Source organism: Salvelinus fontinalis, chromosome 19 (assembly GCF_029448725.1).
Source record: "Salvelinus fontinalis isolate EN_2023a chromosome 19, ASM2944872v1, whole genome shotgun sequence".
NCBI lineage: Eukaryota > Metazoa > Chordata > Actinopteri > Salmoniformes > Salmonidae > Salvelinus > Salvelinus fontinalis.
In genome coordinates this window covers 36,634,442-36,654,615 of record NC_074683.1, presented here as the reverse complement: position 1 = coordinate 36,654,615, position 20,174 = coordinate 36,634,442, and the positions used below count along the sequence as shown (strand labels likewise).

At 45.3% G+C, this 20,174-nt stretch overlaps 1 protein-coding gene across 2 annotated transcripts in view; it reads right to left on the bottom strand.

Annotated features, from left to right (window-relative positions):
• Positions 1 to 15,282, bottom strand: part of LOC129816673 (glycophorin-C-like) — a 50,699-nt gene extending 35,417 nt beyond the window's left edge. The window contains exons 1-2 of one of the 2 annotated variants that reach the window (XM_055871436.1): positions 14,965 to 15,282; positions 12,334 to 12,586 (exon numbers count right to left, since the gene is read on the bottom strand). In XM_055871436.1, the coding sequence (XP_055727411.1) occupies positions 12,334 to 12,415 (82 nt within the window). In that variant the 5' untranslated portion in view covers positions 12,416 to 12,586; positions 14,965 to 15,282. The remainder of the gene's footprint in view (positions 1 to 12,333; positions 12,587 to 14,964) is intronic. The other variant, XM_055871437.1, reaches the window with a different exon arrangement.
• Between the last annotated feature and the right edge of the window lie 4,892 nt (positions 15,283 to 20,174).

Genomic DNA, 20,174 nt, shown 5'->3' with positions numbered 1-20,174 from the left:
CGCTTCCAACCATATGGCACTGGCAACTGTAGAACACTGCTTTCCCTTTTCCCGTTCCTTGTTCTTCCTTGCCTTGTCGTGTAAAGGCAGCAGTTGTACCATTGCGGACCAGGTAAAGGGGAAATGGGAAGGGTCCGCGCCAGTTTTTTAATGGCTATGAAATCTTATGACAGGATCAGATGACTTGCTTCAGGCATGGTTGAAGCTGATTAGGGACAGATGGTGCCTTGTCCCGTGCTCCACGTTGCCTTACCGCCTATGGGGATGTGTAAAGAGGTTTGTTCTCTGCCGGGCTAACTATTGTAGACACAAACAGACAGAGCAGTGAATCAGGGAGAGGGACTGAGACAGATAAACAGAACTGTCTAGACCGTGGCAGATAGGTTCAGTGCCTGGCAAAGGCTTTGCTATTTCAGAGAAAAGCCTTAAAAGTTTGCTGCCATGGTTTAGACCTATTTATCTGTTTCTCAACTCTGCACCCGTGGGGAAATCTTTTCATTTGATTAATTGAAATATACTGTATATATATATATATGTGTTAGTAACTAAAATCTGAACCAACTTTTAGATATTACTAATACCATTTAGTTTGTGTTTAGATAGTGATGTGTGTGACACGTCGCACTGGGATTTACACTACATGGGAGTGCTATAAACATCTCAGAGTTGTCTCTCTTTACCCTGGCTGGAATCAATTAAACACCTCTCCTGTCTCCAGTAACTGGCAGACGGACACTCCAGGGGAATTGGAAACTTAGTGGACAGCTATCCTCCAGGACCAGCATCCAGCCTCCCTGCCAGGCCCCTGATTGGCTCTCCCTGGTGTGAAGCTAGCAGCAGCGTGAGGCAGAGAGGGAGAGTGTGAGGTAGTTGGTGCTGCTGGGGGCAGCACATCTGTCCTGTTATCTCAGGAGCATTGAGCTGATGGGATTGGGGGGATGGGGGAGGAGACTCTGGGGGGGCTAAGATAAACAGACACTACAGAGATGCCTCTCTGGGATTGTTGTTGGCTCTCTCCCGTCTCGCGACACTGGGTTAGAACTCCCCCATCTCTCCTCAATTCCCTTTTGGACAAATACCTCCAACCCCTGCGGTTCTAAAGCCAACATCCTGCTCCAAGAAGATAGGAAGGGTTATTTCCTGTTTACTTTTACTCCAGTTTTCTTAATTTATTATGTGATTGATTTCTCCAACTACCCCATACATCCCAGCCTCAATCTACAGCTAACTGCTAAATAAAATGAACTCCAAAATACAGTAGTGTCTTAATAGGGTGTTGGGCCATCACCGGCCACCAGAACAGCTTCAATGCACCTTGCCATAGATTCTACAAGTGTCTGGAACTCTATCGGAGGGATGGGACACCGCTGTGTATCCCAAATGTACTCACATTTCCTTTATTTTGGCAGTTACCTACAGTTGAAGTCGGAAGTTTACATATACCTCAGCCAAATAAATTTAAACTCAGTTCTTCACAATTCATGACATCTAATCCAATTGAAAATTCCCTGTCTTAGGTCAGTTAGGATCACAACTTTATTTTAAGAATGTGAAATGTCAGAATAATAGTAGAGAGAATGATTTATTTTAGCATCACATTCGCAGTGGGTCAGAAGTTTACATACACTGTCACGATCGTCTTCTTGTGAGAGATTGGACCAAGGCGCAGCGTGTGCAAAATACATCTTCTTTATTTTAAGAAGAGAGAACAACAAACAAGAAACAAACAACTAATCACGAACTAACAAAAATAATGAAACTGACGACCGTGAAGCTAATAATACAGATAGTGCTGACACAAACACTACACATAGACAATTACCCACAAACAGCTAAAGCCTATGGCTGCCTTAAATATGGCTCCCAATCAGAGACAACAATAACCAGCTGTCTCTGATTGAGAACCAATTCAGGCAACCATAGACTTTCCTAGACACCTACACTGAACACTAACCCATCTACTCTACTTAACCCCCTAAACCATACAACACCCTAGACAATACAAAAACACACAAAGACAACCCACCCCAACTCACGCCCTGACCAACTAAATAAATAAAAGAAAAAGGAACAATAGGTCAGGAACGTGACATACACTCAATTAGTATGTGGTAGCATTGCCTTTAAAATTGTTTAACTTGGGTCAAACGTTTCGGGTAACCTTTCACAAGCATCCCAAAATAAGTTGGGTGAATTTTAGCCCATTCCTCCTGGTGTAACTGAGTCAGGTTTGTAGGCCTCCTTGCTCGCACATGCTTTTTCAGTTCTGCCCACACATTTTCTATAGGATTGAGGTCAGGACTTTGTGATAGCCACTCCAATACCTTGACTTTGTTGTCTTTAAGCCATTTTTCCACAACTTTTGAAGTATGCTTGGGGTCACTGTCCATTTGGAAGACCCATTTGCAACCAAGCTTTAACTTCCTGACTGATGTCTTGAGATGTTGCTTCAATATATCCACATAATTTTCCCTTCTCATGATGCCATCTATTTTGTGAAGTGCACCAGTCCCTCCTGCAGCAAAGCACCCCCACAACATGATGCTGCCACCCCTGTACTTCACGGTTGGGATGGTGTTCTTCGGCTTGCAAGCCTCCCCCTTTTGGTCATTATGGCCAAACAGTTCTAATTTGTTTCATGAGACCAGAGGACATTTCTCCAAAAAGTATGATATTTGTCCCCATGTGCAGTTGCAAACCGTAGTCTGGCTATTTTATGGTGGTTTTGGAGCAGTAGCTTCTTCCTTGCTTAGCGGCCTTTCAGGTTATGTTGATATTGGACTTCTTTTACTGTGGATATAGATACTTTTGTATCTGTTTCCTCCAGCATCTTCACAAGGTCCTTTGTTATTGTTTTGGGATTGATTTGCACTTTTCGCACCAAAGTACGTTCATCTCTAGCATATTAGGGTACCTGAGGATTTATTAGTAACATTATTTGACTTGTTCAGACGAAGTTTATTGGTAGCTTTTGGTATTCCTTTGTCTGTATGTTAAAAGAGTGGAACGGGTGGATTACTGAATCAAACTCTCCAACTAAACTGACTTTTTTGGGATATAATGAAGGACTTTATCGAACAAAACAACCATTTGTTGTGTAGCTGGGATCCTTGGGATTGCAAACAGAAGAAGATCTTCAAAGATAAGTTATTTATTTTATCGCTATTTCAGATTTTTGTGACGCCTCTGCTGGTTTGGAAAATGTTTTTAATGCTGGTGTATGCGGGGCGCTGTCCTCAGACAATCGCATGGTATGCTTTTGCCATAAAGCCTTTCTGAAATCCGACAAAGCGGTTGGATTAACACGAAGTTCAGCTTTTAACCTGTTGAGGATGGGGGCGCTGTTGTGACTATTTATGCTAATCGTGTAATTTTTGAAACGGCTTCCCACAAAATCCTTGATCGTACAATATGCATATTATTATTATTATTGGATAGAAAACAGTCTATAGTTTCTATAGGAGTTGACATTTTGTCTCTAAGTGGAACAGAGCCCATTCTACAGCAATTTCCCTGACATGGAGTCAGATTTCAGAAATTTTGGCCCCTGATCTGGAGTCAGTTAAAAGGGCACTGTTATTGCTATGAGTATACGGACACTGCTTACGTCTTCCCCTGGATGCCTTTACGTGATGACGATTTGAATGGGGTCGATTGCGCGTTCACAGGCACTACAAATTAAAAAACCCTGACGCTAGTCACTCTTTTGGAGCTGCGTCATGCGCCTAGAGGACACCGACCCGCACCTGTTCCAAGCATTAGTGGAGGGAGTAATATTACTCGGGTCATGTTTCTACTCGTTATGGGAGTTAAAAACATCATAAGGTAGTTAATTTAAAGCGTTTTATAGCAATTTATATCCGTTTAGTGCGATTTTGGGACATTTATTTCTGAAACGCTGTGAATTGCTGGGCACGCTTCCAGTTCATCCCGAACGCAGTTGGCATTTCCACATGGCAAGAGGACAGCTTTCCACCAAAAGACGATTGGACCCAAGAAAGGATCCTTTGTCCAAGATACTGATGGAAGAACAGCTCAAAGTAGGACATTTTTATTATGATAAATCGTGTTTCTGTCGAAAAATGTTAGTGGCTTAGGACGCCATGTTTTTTGACGTAGCTTCGCTTGGCGCAAACTGTATTGAAAAGTAAGGATAATTTAAAAAATGTAATTCCGCGATTGTATTAAGAATTAAATTGTCTATCAATCCCTGTCCACCCTATATTTTTTTGTCACGTTTATGAGTATTTATGTATAAGAGTAGATCACTGTCTAAGTGGCGCACGGACATTTTCTCACCACCTGGGCTACATTTCACATTGTCTAACCATGATTTTGGTGGCTAAATATAAACATTTTCGATCAAACTCTATATGGATTGTGTAATATGATGTTACAGGAGTGTCATCTGAAGAATTCTGAGAAGGTTAGTGAAAAAATTAATATATTTTGGCGATGTTGACTTTTATCGCTCACTTTGGCTAGAATCAATGCTGGGCTGCTATGTGCTATGTGCTATGCTAATATAACGATTTATTGTGTTTTCGCTGTAAGACACTTAGAAAATCTGAAATATTGTCTGTATTCACAGGATCTGTGTCTTTCGATTCGTGTATGCTGTGTATTTTTACGAAATGTTTGATGATTAGTAAGTAGGTAAACACGTTGCTCAATGTAGTTTTTCTAGTCCATTTGTGACGGTGGGTGCAATTGTAACCTATGCCATCTACCTGAAATATGCACTTTTTTCTAACAAAACCTATCCCATACCATAAATATGTTATCAGACTGTCATCTGATGAGTTTTTTTCTTGGTTAGGGGCTATAAATATCTTAGTTTAGCCGAATTGGTGATAGCTACTGGTGTTGGTGGACAAATAAAAGATGGTGGATTATGCTAATGTGTTTTTAGGTAATAGATGTACATCTTTACATATTGTGTCTTCCCTGTAAAACATTTTAAAAATCGGACATGTTGGCTGGATTCACAAGATCTGTGTCTTTCATTAGCTGTATTGGACTTTATTGTGTGAAAGTTAAATATTTAAAAAAAATATTTTTTTTGAATTTCGCGGCACTGGTTTTTCAGTGGGGGTGGGGGGGGAGTGCCGCTAGCGGCACCCTCATCCTAGACAGGTTAAACGATGTTAGACACTTGTATTTTCATGAATGTTTAATATTACGATTTTTGTATGTTGTCGAGGTGGGGACGCTAGTGGCACGCCTAGCCCAAAGAGGTTTTAACAAGACATTTGTGGAGTGGTTGAAAGAATGACTCCAACCTAAGTGTATGTAAACTTCCGACTTCAACTATATATCTCTGCAGCACTCTCTCAGTGGTGGAAAAAGTACCAAATTGTGATACCTGAGTAAAAATATTGATACCTTAATAGAAAGTTAAAATACTACTTGAGTAAAAGTCTAAAAGTATTTGGTTCTAAATATATTCAAGTATCAGAAGTGAATGTAATTGCTATAATATACTCAAAAGAAAAAGCAAAATTAAAAGTTTAAATCACAAAAAATTCCTTAAATGAAGCAACGTAGACAGCACCATTTTGTTTAAAACATGTACGGATAGCCAGGGGCACACTCCAACACTCAGACATAATTTACAAATTATGCATTTGAGCTTAATGAGTCGGCCAGATCAGAGGCAGTAGGGATGACCACGTGTTCTCTTCATAAGTGCGTAAACTGAACATTTTTCCTGTCTTAATAAGTTTTCAAAATGAGTACTTTTGGGTGTCAGGGAAATGTGTTGAGTAAAAAGTAGATTATTTTCTCTTGGAATGTAGTGAAGTAAAAGTAAAAGTAGTCAAAAATATAAATAGTAAATTAAAGTACAGATACTCCCTTAAGTACTTTACAACACTGCTTTCTCTCAGCCTCGACTGCACTGTTCCCCTCTGTTACTCTGTTACTCTCTGATTCTCTGTCGTTGTCTGTCTAATTCTCTCACTCTCACTCTCCCTTTCCTCTCTCTCACACTCTCACTCTCTCTCTCCCTCTCATCTCTCTCACACTCCCTCTCTCTCACTCTCTCTCTCTCCCTCTTTTCACCTGTCTTCTTACTTTTGAAAGTAGAGTATTTGTATTTGTATTTATTTGCTTCGTATTTGTTTATTTTTATCAGACTTATTTGCCATACCTTTTGTCTCATCCCTCTCTACCATAAAATGTTTCAATTCCTCATCAATCCAAGGAGATTTAACCGTTTTTACAGTCATTTTCTTAATTAGTGCATGCTGTGGCAGACAGCAGGGAGAGGTGAGGGGAGTGGTAATTGAGAAGCGATATCTTGCAGGTAGCTGGCTCTGCCCCCGTGCCTTATATGGACTTCCTCCCTCAACGAGGAAAGGCTGTCGGTCGTTAAGCCAGGGAGTGCTTGGGGATAAAGGAGGAAGCAGCCTGCATGAAGGGGCAGAGGATGTGAGAGAAAGGAGAGAGGTGTGAAAAGTGAGAGAAAGGAGAGAGGTGTGAAAAGTGAGAGAAAGGAGAGAGGTGTGAAAAGTGAGAGAAAGGAGAGAGGTGTGAAGAGTGAGAGAAAGGAGAGAGGTGTGAAGAGTGAGAGAAAGGAGAGAGGTGTGAAGAGTGAGAGAAAGGAGAGAGGTGTGAAGAGTGAGAGAAAGGAGAGAGGTGTGAAGAGTGAGAGAAAGGAGAGAGGTGTGAAGAGTGAGAGAAAGGAGAGTGAAATCTGTGTGATTGCCCGTTGTGACCTGGACTGTTGGACCCGAGTGTGAAGATAACCCCTGGAAAACGGAATGGACAAAGAGAACGGCTTGTAATTGGTGAAACCCCCTTCTTTCCCCATGTACGAACATCCCTAATAAACTTCACCTTTGCATTCTATTTGTGCTACTGGTGCCTATTTTGTTATTGAACTTGGTGACGTGGTAACCCCACACCCTTGATCTTGCTACAATGCATATTAGTAACTAGAATAAGCAATTTCATAAATGTGTCAAGTGCAGCGTCTGGTTGCTCCTCATTACAGACCAGCAAATATTCTTTACGTCATCAACATATGATTCACTACAAAACTTATATGACTTCTTAAACTATATTAGGCCCAGCTTTTGGAACTTAGGTTTTTCTACAGTAAAAACCCTGAAGGTCAAAGTAGAGGAAGGGGAAAATCTCCCTCGCTGCCTCCTCACAAGCAGCGCCTCGGCTGAATGCACTGCTCCAGCAGCCCAAACAATTCAAGGTCCGCTCTGCTGTCATCTCTCAGCTCCTCTCAGGACGTGTACTCAGAGCACAAACCAACTGGTAAGTATATTCACTGACATTTTCAACCTCTGACCGAGTCAGTAAAACCTACATGTTTCAAGCAGACCACCATAGTCCCTGTGCCAAAGAAAACAAAGGTAACTTGCCTAAATGACTTCCACCTCGTAGCACTCACGTTGGTAGCCATTGAAAGTCTGGTCATGGCTCACATTAACACCATCCCAGAAACCCTAGACCCACTCCCATTTGCATAGCGCCCCAAGAGATCCACAGATGACGCAATCTCAATCGCACTCCACACTGCCCTTTTCCACCTGAACAAAAGGGACACCTATGTGAGAATGCTTTTCATTGACTACAGCTCAGCGTTTAACACAAAAATCATCACTAAGCTAAGGATCCTGGGACTAAACACCTCCCTCTGCAACTGGATCCTGGACTTCCTGACGGACCACCCCCAGGTGGTAAGTGTAGGTAACAACACATCTGCCACACTGATCCTGAACAAGGGGACCCTCAGGGGTGCGTGCTTAGTCCCCTCCTGTACTCCCTGTTAACTTACGACTGCGTGGCCAAGCACAACTCCAACACCCTCTTTAAGTTTGTTAATGACACAAGTGGTAGGCCTGATCACAGACAACTATGAGACAGCCTATAGGGAGGTCAGAGACCTGGCAGTGTGGTGCCAGGACATCAACCTCTCCCTCAACGCGAGCAAGACAAAGGAGATGATCGTAGACTACAGGAGAAGGAGGGCCGAACATGCCCCCATTCACATCGACGGGGCTGTAGTGGAGCGGGTCGAGAGTTTCAAGTTCCTTGTTGTCCACATCACCAACAATCTATCATGGTTCAAACACACCAAGACAGTCGTGAAGAGGGCATGACAACATCTTTCCCCCCTCAGGAGACTGAAAAGATTTGGCATGGGTCCCCAGATCCTAGAGCTGCACCGTCGAGAGCATCCTGACCGGTTGCCTTATGGCTTGGTAAGGCAACTGCTCGGCGTCTGACCGTAAGGCACTACAGAGGGTAATGCGTATGGCCCAGTACATCACTGGGTCCAAGCTTCCTGCCATCCAGGACCTATATACTAGGCGGTGTCAGAGGAAGGCCCAGAAAATTCTCAAAGACGCCAAAGTCATAGACTGTTCTCTCTACTACTGCACACCAAGCAGAACTGGAGCGCCAGCCAAGTTTAGGTCCAAAAGGCTCCTTGACAGCTTCTACCCACAAGCCACAAGACTGCTGAACAATTAATCAAATGGCCACCCGGACTATTTACACTGACATGAATATTCACTTTACTATGCACAGTCACTTTACCCCTACCTACATATACAAATTACCTTCTTTAACCTCTACACCCGCACATTGACTCTGTACCGGTACCCCCTGTATATAGCCTCCACATTGACTCTGTACCGGTACCCCCTGTATATAGCCTCTGTATTATTTTACTGTGTTACTTTTTTTTACACTTTATTTATCACTGTAGTTTATTTCGATTTTTTTAAAAACTCTAATTCTTGAATTCTTGAACTGCATTGTTGGTTAAGGGCTTGTAAGTATGTATTCCCTCTAGTGGTGTGATATCCCTCTAGTGGTGTGGGGGCTGTGCCTTGGCAAAGTGGGTGGGGTTATATCCTTCCTGTTTGGCCCTGTCTGGGGGTATCATCGGATGGGGCCACAGTGTCTCCTGACCCCTCCTGTCTCAGCCTCCAGTATTTATGCTGCATTAGTTTGTGTCGGGGGGCTAGGGTCAGTCTGTTATATCTGGAGTACTTCTGTCTTATCCGGTGTCCTGTGTGAATTTAAGTATGCTCTCTCTAATTCTCTATTTTTTTCTCTCTCTCGGAGGACCTGAGCCCTAGAACCATGCCGCAGGACTACCTGGCATGACGACTCCTTGCTGTTCCCAGTCCACCTGGCCGTGCTGCTGCTCCAGTTTCAACTGTTCAGCCTGCGGCTATGGAATCCTGACCTGTTCACAGGACGTGCTACCTGTCCCAGACCTGCTGTTTTCAACTCTCTAGAGACCGCAGGAGCGGTAGAGATACTCTGAATGATCGGCTATGAAAGCCAACTGACATTTACTCCTGAGGTGCTGCACCCTCGACAACTACTGTGATTATTATTATTTGACCATGCTGGTCATTTATGAACATTTGAACATCTTGGCCATGTTCTGTATAATCTCCACCCGGCACAGCCAGAAGAGGACTGGCCACCCCTCATAGCCTGGTTCCTCTCTAGGATTCTTCTGAGGTTTTGGCCTTTCTAGGTAGTTTTTCCTAGCCACCGTGCTTCTACACCTGCATTGCTTGCTGTTTGGGGTTTTAGGCTGGGTTTCTGTAAAGCACTTTGAGATATCAGCTGATGTACGAAGGGCTTTATAAATACATTTGATTTGATTTTGATTATTCGGCGCATGTGACAAATAACATTTTATTTGATTTAATGTTTCCGTGTCTGTTCTTTGTTGCAAAAAGTTAGCATGGTACAGTACCTACGTGCACTAATAACACACATGGAGGGCCTCTTTTCTATAGTAGGCTAATGAGAACTGACAGCCACCGGACCAGATGAATGTCAGCCACCGGACCAGCAGCCACCGGACCAGCTGACTGACAGCCACCGGACCAGCTGACTGACAGCCACCAGACCAGCTGACTGACAGCCAGCTGAGCTGTTTATGCAAACAAACAACATCAGGCACTGGCTGCTTCACAGACACTGCTTTTGTACAGCTACTACCAGCTGGTTGCTAAACAGATCCTTATTCTTCAACACCTATTCAATGTGTCCTGGCCCACAATTGGTGCTTGTTGAGCAAATGGATTGTTAATAACAGACCTGCATACATATAGACGATCAAATGTACATACACCTTAGTGTGTGGTTAAATCAATCTTGTATTCAGGGTTGTGTGTCATGGGTCAAAGCCATACATAAAAAAACCTCCAGAATGCTTCACTCTGCTAGTTGTTTATTTGACCTCAGCAACAAGATGTCCCCTACACGGTCATGTTGCAGTCGTACGGTGAATGATACATCACATCACTACACAAGGATGACTCCAATGCAATGTTATGACTGCCACACACATGTACTTCATTTGAGGTTCACAAACGTGGCCCTGTGCTATAGGTAGGGAATGATTCAAGCTGTAGGCATGGTGGCATGTGATTGTCAATTAACATTAAAATTTGCCCTATAGCACTTTAGGAACATCAGCAGCATGATGGCACATTTTATACTCACTTAATCATGATCATTTCACAGAGGGAGTTACTGGAGCTCATCCTCACTCAAAAGTGACAAGTCAGTCTCTAAAGTTGGGTCTTTTTCCCGTGGATTTTGAAATAACCGGACCTCTTTTTTTGCTTCAACCCAATTCCTGTCAGTTACTGCACAATATCAAATTAAATCTTAAAGCCCTCAATTATTATTTGATCGTTTTTATTTTTAGGTGTGCTGAGTCAAATGAATCTCTTACGAGGAGAAATAATAAGTTGTGCACAGGTAAATAACGTAACGTTACCCTCCCTTCATTAAGCTCATATGCTTCATGAGGTGGAGAGCCAGTACCTGGCTTCAGTAGCGGAGGACCGTTATATTTGCTGCTGTCGCTCCTCTGTTACCAAAATGAAGTTTAAAAAAATGCATCAACAGAAAACAGGAACAGTCATGTCCTGAAAGACCGCTTTATGAATTCTGAAGGCGCTTGCTTCCCTCTCTCCTTGGCCTATAGCTGCCTCTGTCATTGTGTAGCCCCCAGGTGTATTGTGTGATAAGACTTGCATTTATTACCTTAAATGTTTGAGAGTACGATGTATGGAGAGAAAACGGGATCTACAGACTGGAGAGACACTAACTAAGCCAATGGTCAGCGTGGTAGTGTTCTTCACATTCCAATCACAGCCTCTCTTTGTGGTTCCACCATTTATCCTGAAACCCACAGAGATGGATATATACGGTAACTTACTATTACATTTTCAGCCAGGATGCCAGGGTACAAGCCTGATAAATTTGCCTTGCTTCTCATATCCAGCCAGATGAACTGTTTGTTTGTCATTGCATCACTAATGAGAGTGTACATTTTTCTGATGATGCGATTGCACCTTGTTACATCAGAGATAAAAGTCCCATTAAACAGCAGTGTTAAAGTGCCTGGTTGTGAGAGCGGTTTTTCTCCTGCAGGTTTCCAGTTGCCTCTCTGGCAATGGGTCCCTTGCTGTCAGGCCAGGGCCCGGGGATCTGAGAAGGTCTATATTCACACCTGTCATATCGCCTGGCTGCTCCCTCTCCCCGACACCCGAGGAGACAACAGTAGCATGCACAAGGGACAGCATAGCTGGAGTCTCCTCTGACTTTGAAAAGTGAAGTCATTTCTAACAGACAAGCATCTACCTCCTTTTCCCCCATATTTGTGTGCCTCAGGTATTTTTCTATACATAACCATACACTTCCAGCATCTATTTGGTCTGAGAGCAGGTGGCAAACTGTCTGTCAAAGCATATTCAATGATTAATTCAGTTTAACAATTGTATCATTCTTCTTCCTGCTCTGTCAATGTTTGGCCACTTTACAAGGCAGCTCTTTACAGGAAACACATGGGTGGAGTAAAAAAATGAACAAAAAACCCCTGTCAAATTCAACTGAACAATGCAAGACGGAGTCAAATAAAACAGCTGCTTGCTGTCGTTCATTTTGTTTTGTTTTCTTGATTGCAACACTCCTGACCTCCCAGTTATATGAGCAGCACTCAACATGCCTCTTTGACCACCAGGTGTTTGATACATGTTATGCTTCAGGGGTTTTCTCTCTAAGGTCAGCGGTCATGTGCTTTCCATTGTGGAGTACGGGAGTTGTCAGGAGTTACAGTACAGTGAGTCTGTTTCAGTACTTCTACTCCAAACTATTCTGTTTTACAGTGCAGCAGCAGAAGATGACACAGCAGTCATTTTGGAATGCCACGCATGCTTAGGGATTGTTCTGATCTGCAAGACCCAGACCACAGGCAGCTCAGACAGGTAAAGAATGGTGTGGTGTGTGGTGGTTAAACGGTACCAGACCTGACCGTGGGAGAATACTCACTGGTTGGCATGAGTTGTGTCATGGCTTCTGGTTTCGCTTGGTCCGGGGTCGCGTTAAAGGCCACAGCCGTGGAGTTCTCCATGTCGAGCAGAGCGGGTGTCAGGCAGGAAGTCAGGAGAGGGGGATTGAGCGGGACAGCTGACAGGGAGAGGAAGAGAAGGAGAAAGAGAGCAATAGAGACGGAATTTGGAGGGTAAAGGTGGATCCTGAAGGAGGAGTGTAGGGGTGTTACTCGGCTCTCTGTATCAAATCTCTATGAAAGGAAGTCAAAGGAAATAGTATATTAATCTCTCAATCCCTCTTAGCCTGTTTGGTATAGGTGAAATAAACTTCTACTGTACATATTCACATGCATACATACAAACACACACACATGCATACATGTACGTACACCATGGACTGTTGCGCTGTTGCACTCACTAGATTGTGCTGTTCTGTCCCAGATTTAGGTATATGAATAACAGATCACACCTCTCATTTCTACACAGACAATATCTAAGAAGTTTTGCAAGTATCTCACTCAACTGTCAATCAAATCACAGTCGGTCGTGGCTCACCAAGAATCTGAGGCTACCTATCCTATCCCATTCCCTTGGACGTGGTCCATAATCCCTCCTCCCTCCCTCTGCTTCCCTGTATCTGCAGCCTGCTGCTGACCCAACACCTTTCTAACAAACAGAGGAAGTGCAGCTTTGAGGAAGCATGGAGCCCAGCCTTATCACAGTCAAACAGTCAGATATACAGTTTACTCTTGAGAGCTGAATAACTCCACTCACCCCCCCCTCCCCGCCCTCCTCACACCAACCCTGTCTGTCCTGTCCTGTCTGCCGTCTCCCCTGTCTGTCTTGTCTGTCCTGTGTGCCATCTCCCCTGTCTGCCATCTATCCTGTCTGCCGTCTCCCCTGTCTGCCATCTGTCCTGTCTGCTGTCTCCCCTGTCTCCCCTGTTGTCCCTTCTGCCGTCTCCCCTGTTTGTCTTGTCTCCTCTGTCTGCTGTCTCCCCTGTCTGTCTGCTGTCTGTCCTGTCTCCCCTGTCTCTCCTGTCTGCCGTCTCCCCTGTCTGTCTTGTCTCCTCTGTCTGCTGTCTCCCCTGTCTGTCTGCTGTCTGTCCTGTCTCCCCTGTCTCTCCTGTCTGCCGTCTCCCCTGTCTGTCTTGTCTCCTCTGTCTGCTGTCTCCCCTGTCTGTCTGCTGTCTGTCCTGTCTCCCCTGTCTCTCCTGTCTGCCGTCTCCCCTGTCTGTCTGCTGTCTGTCTGGTCTGCCGTCTTCCCTGTCTGTCCTGTCTGCCGTTTCTCCTGTCTGTCCTGTCTGCCGTCCCCCCTGTCTGCCGTTTCTCCTGTCTGCTGTCTCCCCTGTTTCTCCTGTCTGCCGTCTCCCCTGTTTGTCCTCTCTGTCATCTCCCCTGTTTCTCCTGTCTGCCCTGTTTCTCCTGTCTGCCGTCTCCCCTGTTTCTCCTGTCTGCCGTCTCCCCTGTTTCTCCTGTCTGCCGTCTCCCCTGTTTCTCCTGTCTGCCGTCTCCCCTGTTTGTCCTGTCTGCCCTGTTTCTCCTGTCTGCCGTCTCCCCTGTTTCTCCTGTCTGCCGTCTCCCCTGTCTGCCGTCTCTCCTGTCTGCCGTCTCTCCTGTCTGCCTTGTCTGTTCTGTCTACTGCTCTTCCTATGGTACTCAGTCAGCCTCTCTTATGTCACAATAGATGATCTTCTGTGTGATCAAGCTTCCTCTGTTCAAAGGAATAATTAATGTGTCTAACGGTCTAATATTTTGGCCTTTGTACTTTGTGCCTTTGTTATATTTTGAAAGTTAGAGCGTATGCGACTCCAGAACATTAGGTTCAGCACGCACGGCAGGTGTGATGCTCTGACATCACCATGGTTGCACAGAAAATGTCAGTAACTGTAATTTACTTGACTGGGACCGAATGTCCTGGATCATTTTATCTTAGAACTTCTGTGTCTTGGAGAGTCTTGCAGTACCCAACCAATTTTAGTAAACAACCAAAATGTTTTGACTCCAGGGTCTCTTGTAGAATTCGAGCATTGATTTTGAACTTAATTTACCACAGAAGTAATTTTGAACAACGTTTTCAGTGTCTGGTGTCTAATGGCTGACTGGGTGCCACGACGAGGACCAGATGTCAAACCCAGCTGCACTGTCACATGAGCTGAAAGGGCAGTTTGACTTTCGTTTTCATAAAAACGCAGACTACTGCATCATAGATACATAAACCTACGTAGGTTATTGTACATACCACTGTCTGTCTCCATTATAACTTAAAACAGAAGTGTCTTATGTGAGGAGACACAGGCACACTTTGACCAATGTTGAGGTGAGAAAAGAGCCTTGTGGTTGTAACAAACCTCCAAACGGAAATGGCAGCTTGTGTGAGTAAACAACCAATCAACACGTTGCCTCGTCATTTCCTCCTTCAATAATAGCTACGATGTCACCGTATAGTACATCTCTTCCTTCACCGGCTCTTTTATCACGACAACTGGTCTTCTGTCAAGAGCTGTCTCAGACCCTTCTCACTCAGCCCCTGTCCAAATGATCCTCTAACAGCATTAAGAGAATGCTGAGAAGAAAACATACTTTAGAAGTAGTTTTCACAAAGGACCTTAAAAGGAGCATGCACTCACCAAATTTCCAGAGCTGCACAGCAAAACTTTTCCAAGAATTCCTGCCTACACTCTCTAACGCCACTCTCCAAGAAGAAACTGTTATTTAGAACAGAGCAACAGAATATTTAAAGTCAGTCAGTCCTCCCTCTTCACCAATCTTTCACCTTATACCGTTCACTCAAATACTGTCTGTAGACAACACTTTTTTTAATCTCGCCCTGAAAACCGGGTGTGCTATGCAGCTACTTTTTTCCCCCCAGTGCCTGTAAACTCAAACCCCTAACTAATGATCTCTTCTGCTCAACCAATGGACCAAGAGGCCCCTCCCAGCAACAAGCGAATGATTCCCAAGTTTCACTTGAAGCCAGGGTAGGCTAGAGGGAGGAGACAGGAAGAGGGAGGAGAAGAGGGGTAGGGCATTGACTATCCAAAATGTAGTCTGGGAAGGACTGCCGTTGACTGTTAAGACTGTGGACCGAGCAGAAAAACATTCATCATGGGAGTTATGTAGTCCAAAACCCTGGGATCGATTCGTGCAAGGTTTGCTCAAACTGGCTTAAAGGAGCAATAACAAAGGGTCACCCCACTTGTTTTGGTAAACAGCTGAGGGATGTGGCTGTAACATTTTAACCACTCTCAAATTCATTAAACAGAGCTATGGATCCAAGGACTGACAATACATGATGTCAAAATTATAGTTTTAACCATGTTTTGAGGGTTTACAGTTTCTTTACAATTACATTTTTTGACAAACAAAGAAAAGCAAGCTCATATTTGGGTTCCTATGTGGTACAACTGTTGAACTAAGCTCTTGAGGAATTCATAAGTTGTATTTGTTAAGAATCAATGGGTATATCATTTATTTAAAAGTACAAAAATGGATGTACCATTAGCAGATTGCCCCTTTAACAGAGAGGGTTTTGAGCCTATAGGGAATTAAATCCATGGCTCTAGAGTTACAGTTGCGTGGAATGAGGGAGAGCGATGAGAGAACGGGACAGGAATTTGAACAGCTGCACAATACTTAGGGAGTGCTCATCCAAATGCCATCTCCAGTTGCACTACACAGTACATGTAGCAAGAACAATGCAAACCATGTCTGCCTCTGTTACCATTTTGTAAAAGATTCTAAAGAATTCTCGAGGAGTTCTAAGACTAACGAGGGATATTATCCAACCAGATAATTAAGACTTAATGCACACTCCCTACAGCAGATATCGACTTTCATTTGGTCTGATGTATCAAGTCTGTTGTCAATATGGCAATTTAAACATACTATTCACTCAGTGTAACAATCGTTGAAAAGTATATTCATGTACACATAATACGTTAGCTCCAAGTCGAAGCCAGAATCCTTTTTAATGGCCATGCTTGGCTCATTATGCGCGGTCAACTTTCACCTCAACAAGACTCGATTGTGAACATAACCAATCCATGACTGAATGACAAAGAGGTGGGAGATATGTATCTGATCTTCGTGTGTCAGTTCATTCTCATTATCCCTGACTTCTGCAGAGATCCTCTGCCAAGCTTGAAGCTAATCTTGTCCTTCTCTATTCATGTTCCACGTTCCACAGACTGCATAGAACCTAGGTGTCTTTCATCTCTGCACAAGGACCCAACTATACGATTCTGAGATTACTGAATTATGCATAGAAAATTGGCATGATTACACAACAATACCCTCAACACAGCAAAACATGTTTTGAAAGGATGACGTCATCTTTTCATGATCAAAGTAGGAAGGTAGGCTACTGACTGTCAATGAGGCAATAGACTGAATATATAATTTTAGATTGAGCCAAGAATGCTACACCCATGAAAGCATCAATGATGGCTTTGTTACATCTACTCGATAAACACTAACTGACAATTCATGTTTAATTTTGTTTTGTTAAACCACCATTTCAAACATTTATTTTATTGTCCTTTGCTTATATTTAGAAAATATTTCCTCTGGCGCATTCATCTGGTTAGTGGCAGAGAGAAACTTTGAGGTATCAAAAAAGGCAGGTGTTTGGTGCTGTTTGGTTCAGGAGCCCTGAACATGTGGGATCTGTGTCTTTGAACCTAGTGGCACTACCACTAGGTGTAGATGGGGACGACTTCAATAGGTTTCCTGTTTCATGCCACATTTAGTTTACATCTTCCGTTCCAAGCCTAAGATAATAAGATATGTTAACATTGTTTTAACATGTTTGTACTAAAATAAGAATTGACAATGCACCACCACCACATCTTTTTCAGGGGATGTCTGAACTCATTGTCTCGGTTTACAGTTGACACACATCTTTGTTCCTCCCTGTCTGACTTTCCAGGGTGTTTGTTTTCTGAGAGAGTGTCACGCCCTGGCCTTAGTTATCTTTGTTTTCTTTATTATTTTAGTTAGGTCAGGGTGTGACATGGGGGATGTTTATGTTTTTTTTCTAGTCTTGGGTGGTTGTATTGTCTAGGGAGTTTTTGTAGAGTTCATGGGGTTGTGTTCAGTGTAGGTGTTTAGGTAAGTCTATGGTTGCCTGGAATGGTTCTCAATCAGAGACAGCTGTCTATCGTTGTCTCTGATTGGGAGCCATATTTAAGGCAGCCATAGGCATTAGGTAGGTTGTGGGTAATTGTCTATGTTTGACGTTAGTAGCTTGTGTCTGCACTTTCGTTTTGTAGCTTCACGGTCGTTTGTTTTTTTGTCTAGTTTGTATTAGTGTTCGTTTTCATCTTCAAAATAAAAGAAGATGTATTCATATCACGCTGCGCTTTGGTCCTCTCATTCACCTAAAGACGATCTTGACAGAATTACCCACCATACCAGGACCAAGCAGCGTGATATAAGCAGCAGCAGGAGCAGCAAACACAGGATTCATGGACTTGGGAAGAAATAGTGGACGGTAAGGGACCTTGGGCACAACCGGGAGAATATCGCCACCCTCGTGAAGAGCTGGAGGCAGCTAAAGCCGAGAGGAGGCGATATGAGGAGGCAGCACGGAGGCGAGGCTGGGAGCCTGAGAGTCAAACCCAAAAATTTCTTGGGAGGGGGCTACAAGGGAGTGTGGCGAAGTCAGGTAGGAGACCTGCACCAACTCCCCGTGCTTACCGTGGGACGCGAGAGTACGGGCAGACACCGTGTTATGCGGTAGAGCGCACGGTGTCTCCTGTACGTATGCATAGCCCGGTGCGGTACATTCCAGCTCATCGTATCGGCCGGGCTAGATTGGGCATTGATCCAGGTGCCATGAAGCCGGCTCAATGCGTCTGGTCTCCAGTACGTCTCCTCGGGCCGGCATACATGGCACCAGCCTTACGCATGGTGTCCCCGGTTCGCCAACACAGCCCATTGCAGGTTATTCCACCTCCCCGCACTGGTCGGGCTACGGGGAGCATTCAACCAGGTAAGGTTGGGCAGGCTCGGTGCTCAAGGGAGCTAGTACACCTGCACGGTCCGGTATATCCGGCGCCACCTCCCCGCCCCCTCCCCGCCCCAGCCCAGTACCACCAGTGCCAACACCACGCACCAGGCTTCCAGTGTGTCTCCAGAGCCTTGTTCCTCCTCCACGCACTCGCCCTGTGGTGCGTGTCTCCAGCCTAGTACCACCAGTTCCGGCACCACGCACCAAGCCTCCTGTGCATCTCCAGAGTCCTGTGCGCCCTGTTGCTGCTCCCCGCCCTAGCCTTGAGGTGCGTGTCCTTAGCCCGGTACCTCTAGTTCCGGCACCACGCACCAGGCCTACTGTGCGCCTCAGCTGGCCAGAGTCTGCCGTCTGCCCAGCGCCGTTTGCGCTGTCCGTCTGCCCAGCATCGCCTGCACTGCCCGTCTGCCCAACGCCGTCTGAGCTGTCCGTCTGCCAAGCGCCGCCGTCTGCCCAGCACCGTCTGAGCTGCCCGTCTGTCCTGAGCCTTCAGAGCCGTCCGCCAGTCAGGAGCAGCCAGAGCCGCCCGCCAGTCAGGAGCAGCCAGAGCCGCCCGCCAGTCAGGAGCAGCCAGAGCCGCCCCCCAGTCAGGAGCAGCCAGAGCCGCCCGCCAGTCAGGAGCAGCCAGAGCCGCCCGCCAGTCAGGAGCAGCCAGAGAGGCCCGCCAGTCAGGAGCAGCCAGAGCGGCCCGCCAGTCAGGAGCAGCCAGAGCGGCCCGCCAGTCAGGAGCAGCCAGAGCGGCCCGCCAGTCAGGAGCAGCCAGAGCGGCCCGCCAGCCAGGATCTGCCAGAGCGGCCCGCCAGCCAGGATCTGCCAGAGCGGCCCGTCAGTCCGGAGCCGCCCGTCAGTCCGGAGCCGCCCGTCAGTCCGGAGCCGCCCCTCAGTCCGGAGCCGCCCCTCAGTCCAGTGGCGCCCTCTGGGATGGTCTTCAGTCCGGGACTCGCTGCAAGGGTCGCCGTTCCAGAGGCGCCACCAAAGCGGGTATTGACTATGGTGGAGTGGGTGCCACGTCCCGCTCCCGAGCCGCCGCCGTAGGAAGGCCCACCCGGACCCTCCCCTTCTGTGTCAGGTTTTGCGGCCGGAGTCCGCACCTTTGGGGGGGGGGGGGGGGGGGGTACTGTCACGCCCTGGCCTTAGTTATCTTTGTTTTCTTTATTATTTTAGGTCAGGGTGTGACATGGGGGATGTTTGTGTGTTTTTTGTCTAGTCTTGGGTGGTTGTATTGTCTAGGGAGTTTTTGTAGAGTTCATGGGGTTGTGTTCAGTGTAGGTGTTTAGGTAAGTCTATGGTTGCCTGGAATGGTTCTCAGTTAGAGACAGCTGTCATTAGTTGTCTCTGATTGGGAGCCATATTTAAGGCAGCCATAGGCATTAGGTAGGTTGTGGGTAATTGTCTATGTTTGACGTTAGTAGCTTGTGTCTGCACTTTCGTTTTGTAACTTCACGGTCGTTTGTTTTTTTGTCTAGTTTGTATTAGTGTTCGTTTTCATCTTCAAAATAAAAGAAGATGTATTCATATCACGCTGCGCCTTGGTCCTCTCATTCACCTAAAGACGATCGTGACAGAGAGATAATATTGCTTATTCACAGCATTATATTCATTTTGACATATACATGCAGTGGGATTGCTCATCATCTGGCCATTTATCTAAGATGTCTTGCACTCTATAAAGTACTTCTCTCCGGCTCTACTTTCACACTGACACACACGGTTTGACTAAACCCCTTCTGGCAAAGTCTTAAATCATCATGACCCAATCTTACAGTCTAGGTTTGCTCAACTGCCTCTTGATTGCCACAACACAACTTCATGTCTGTCTTCCTGAAG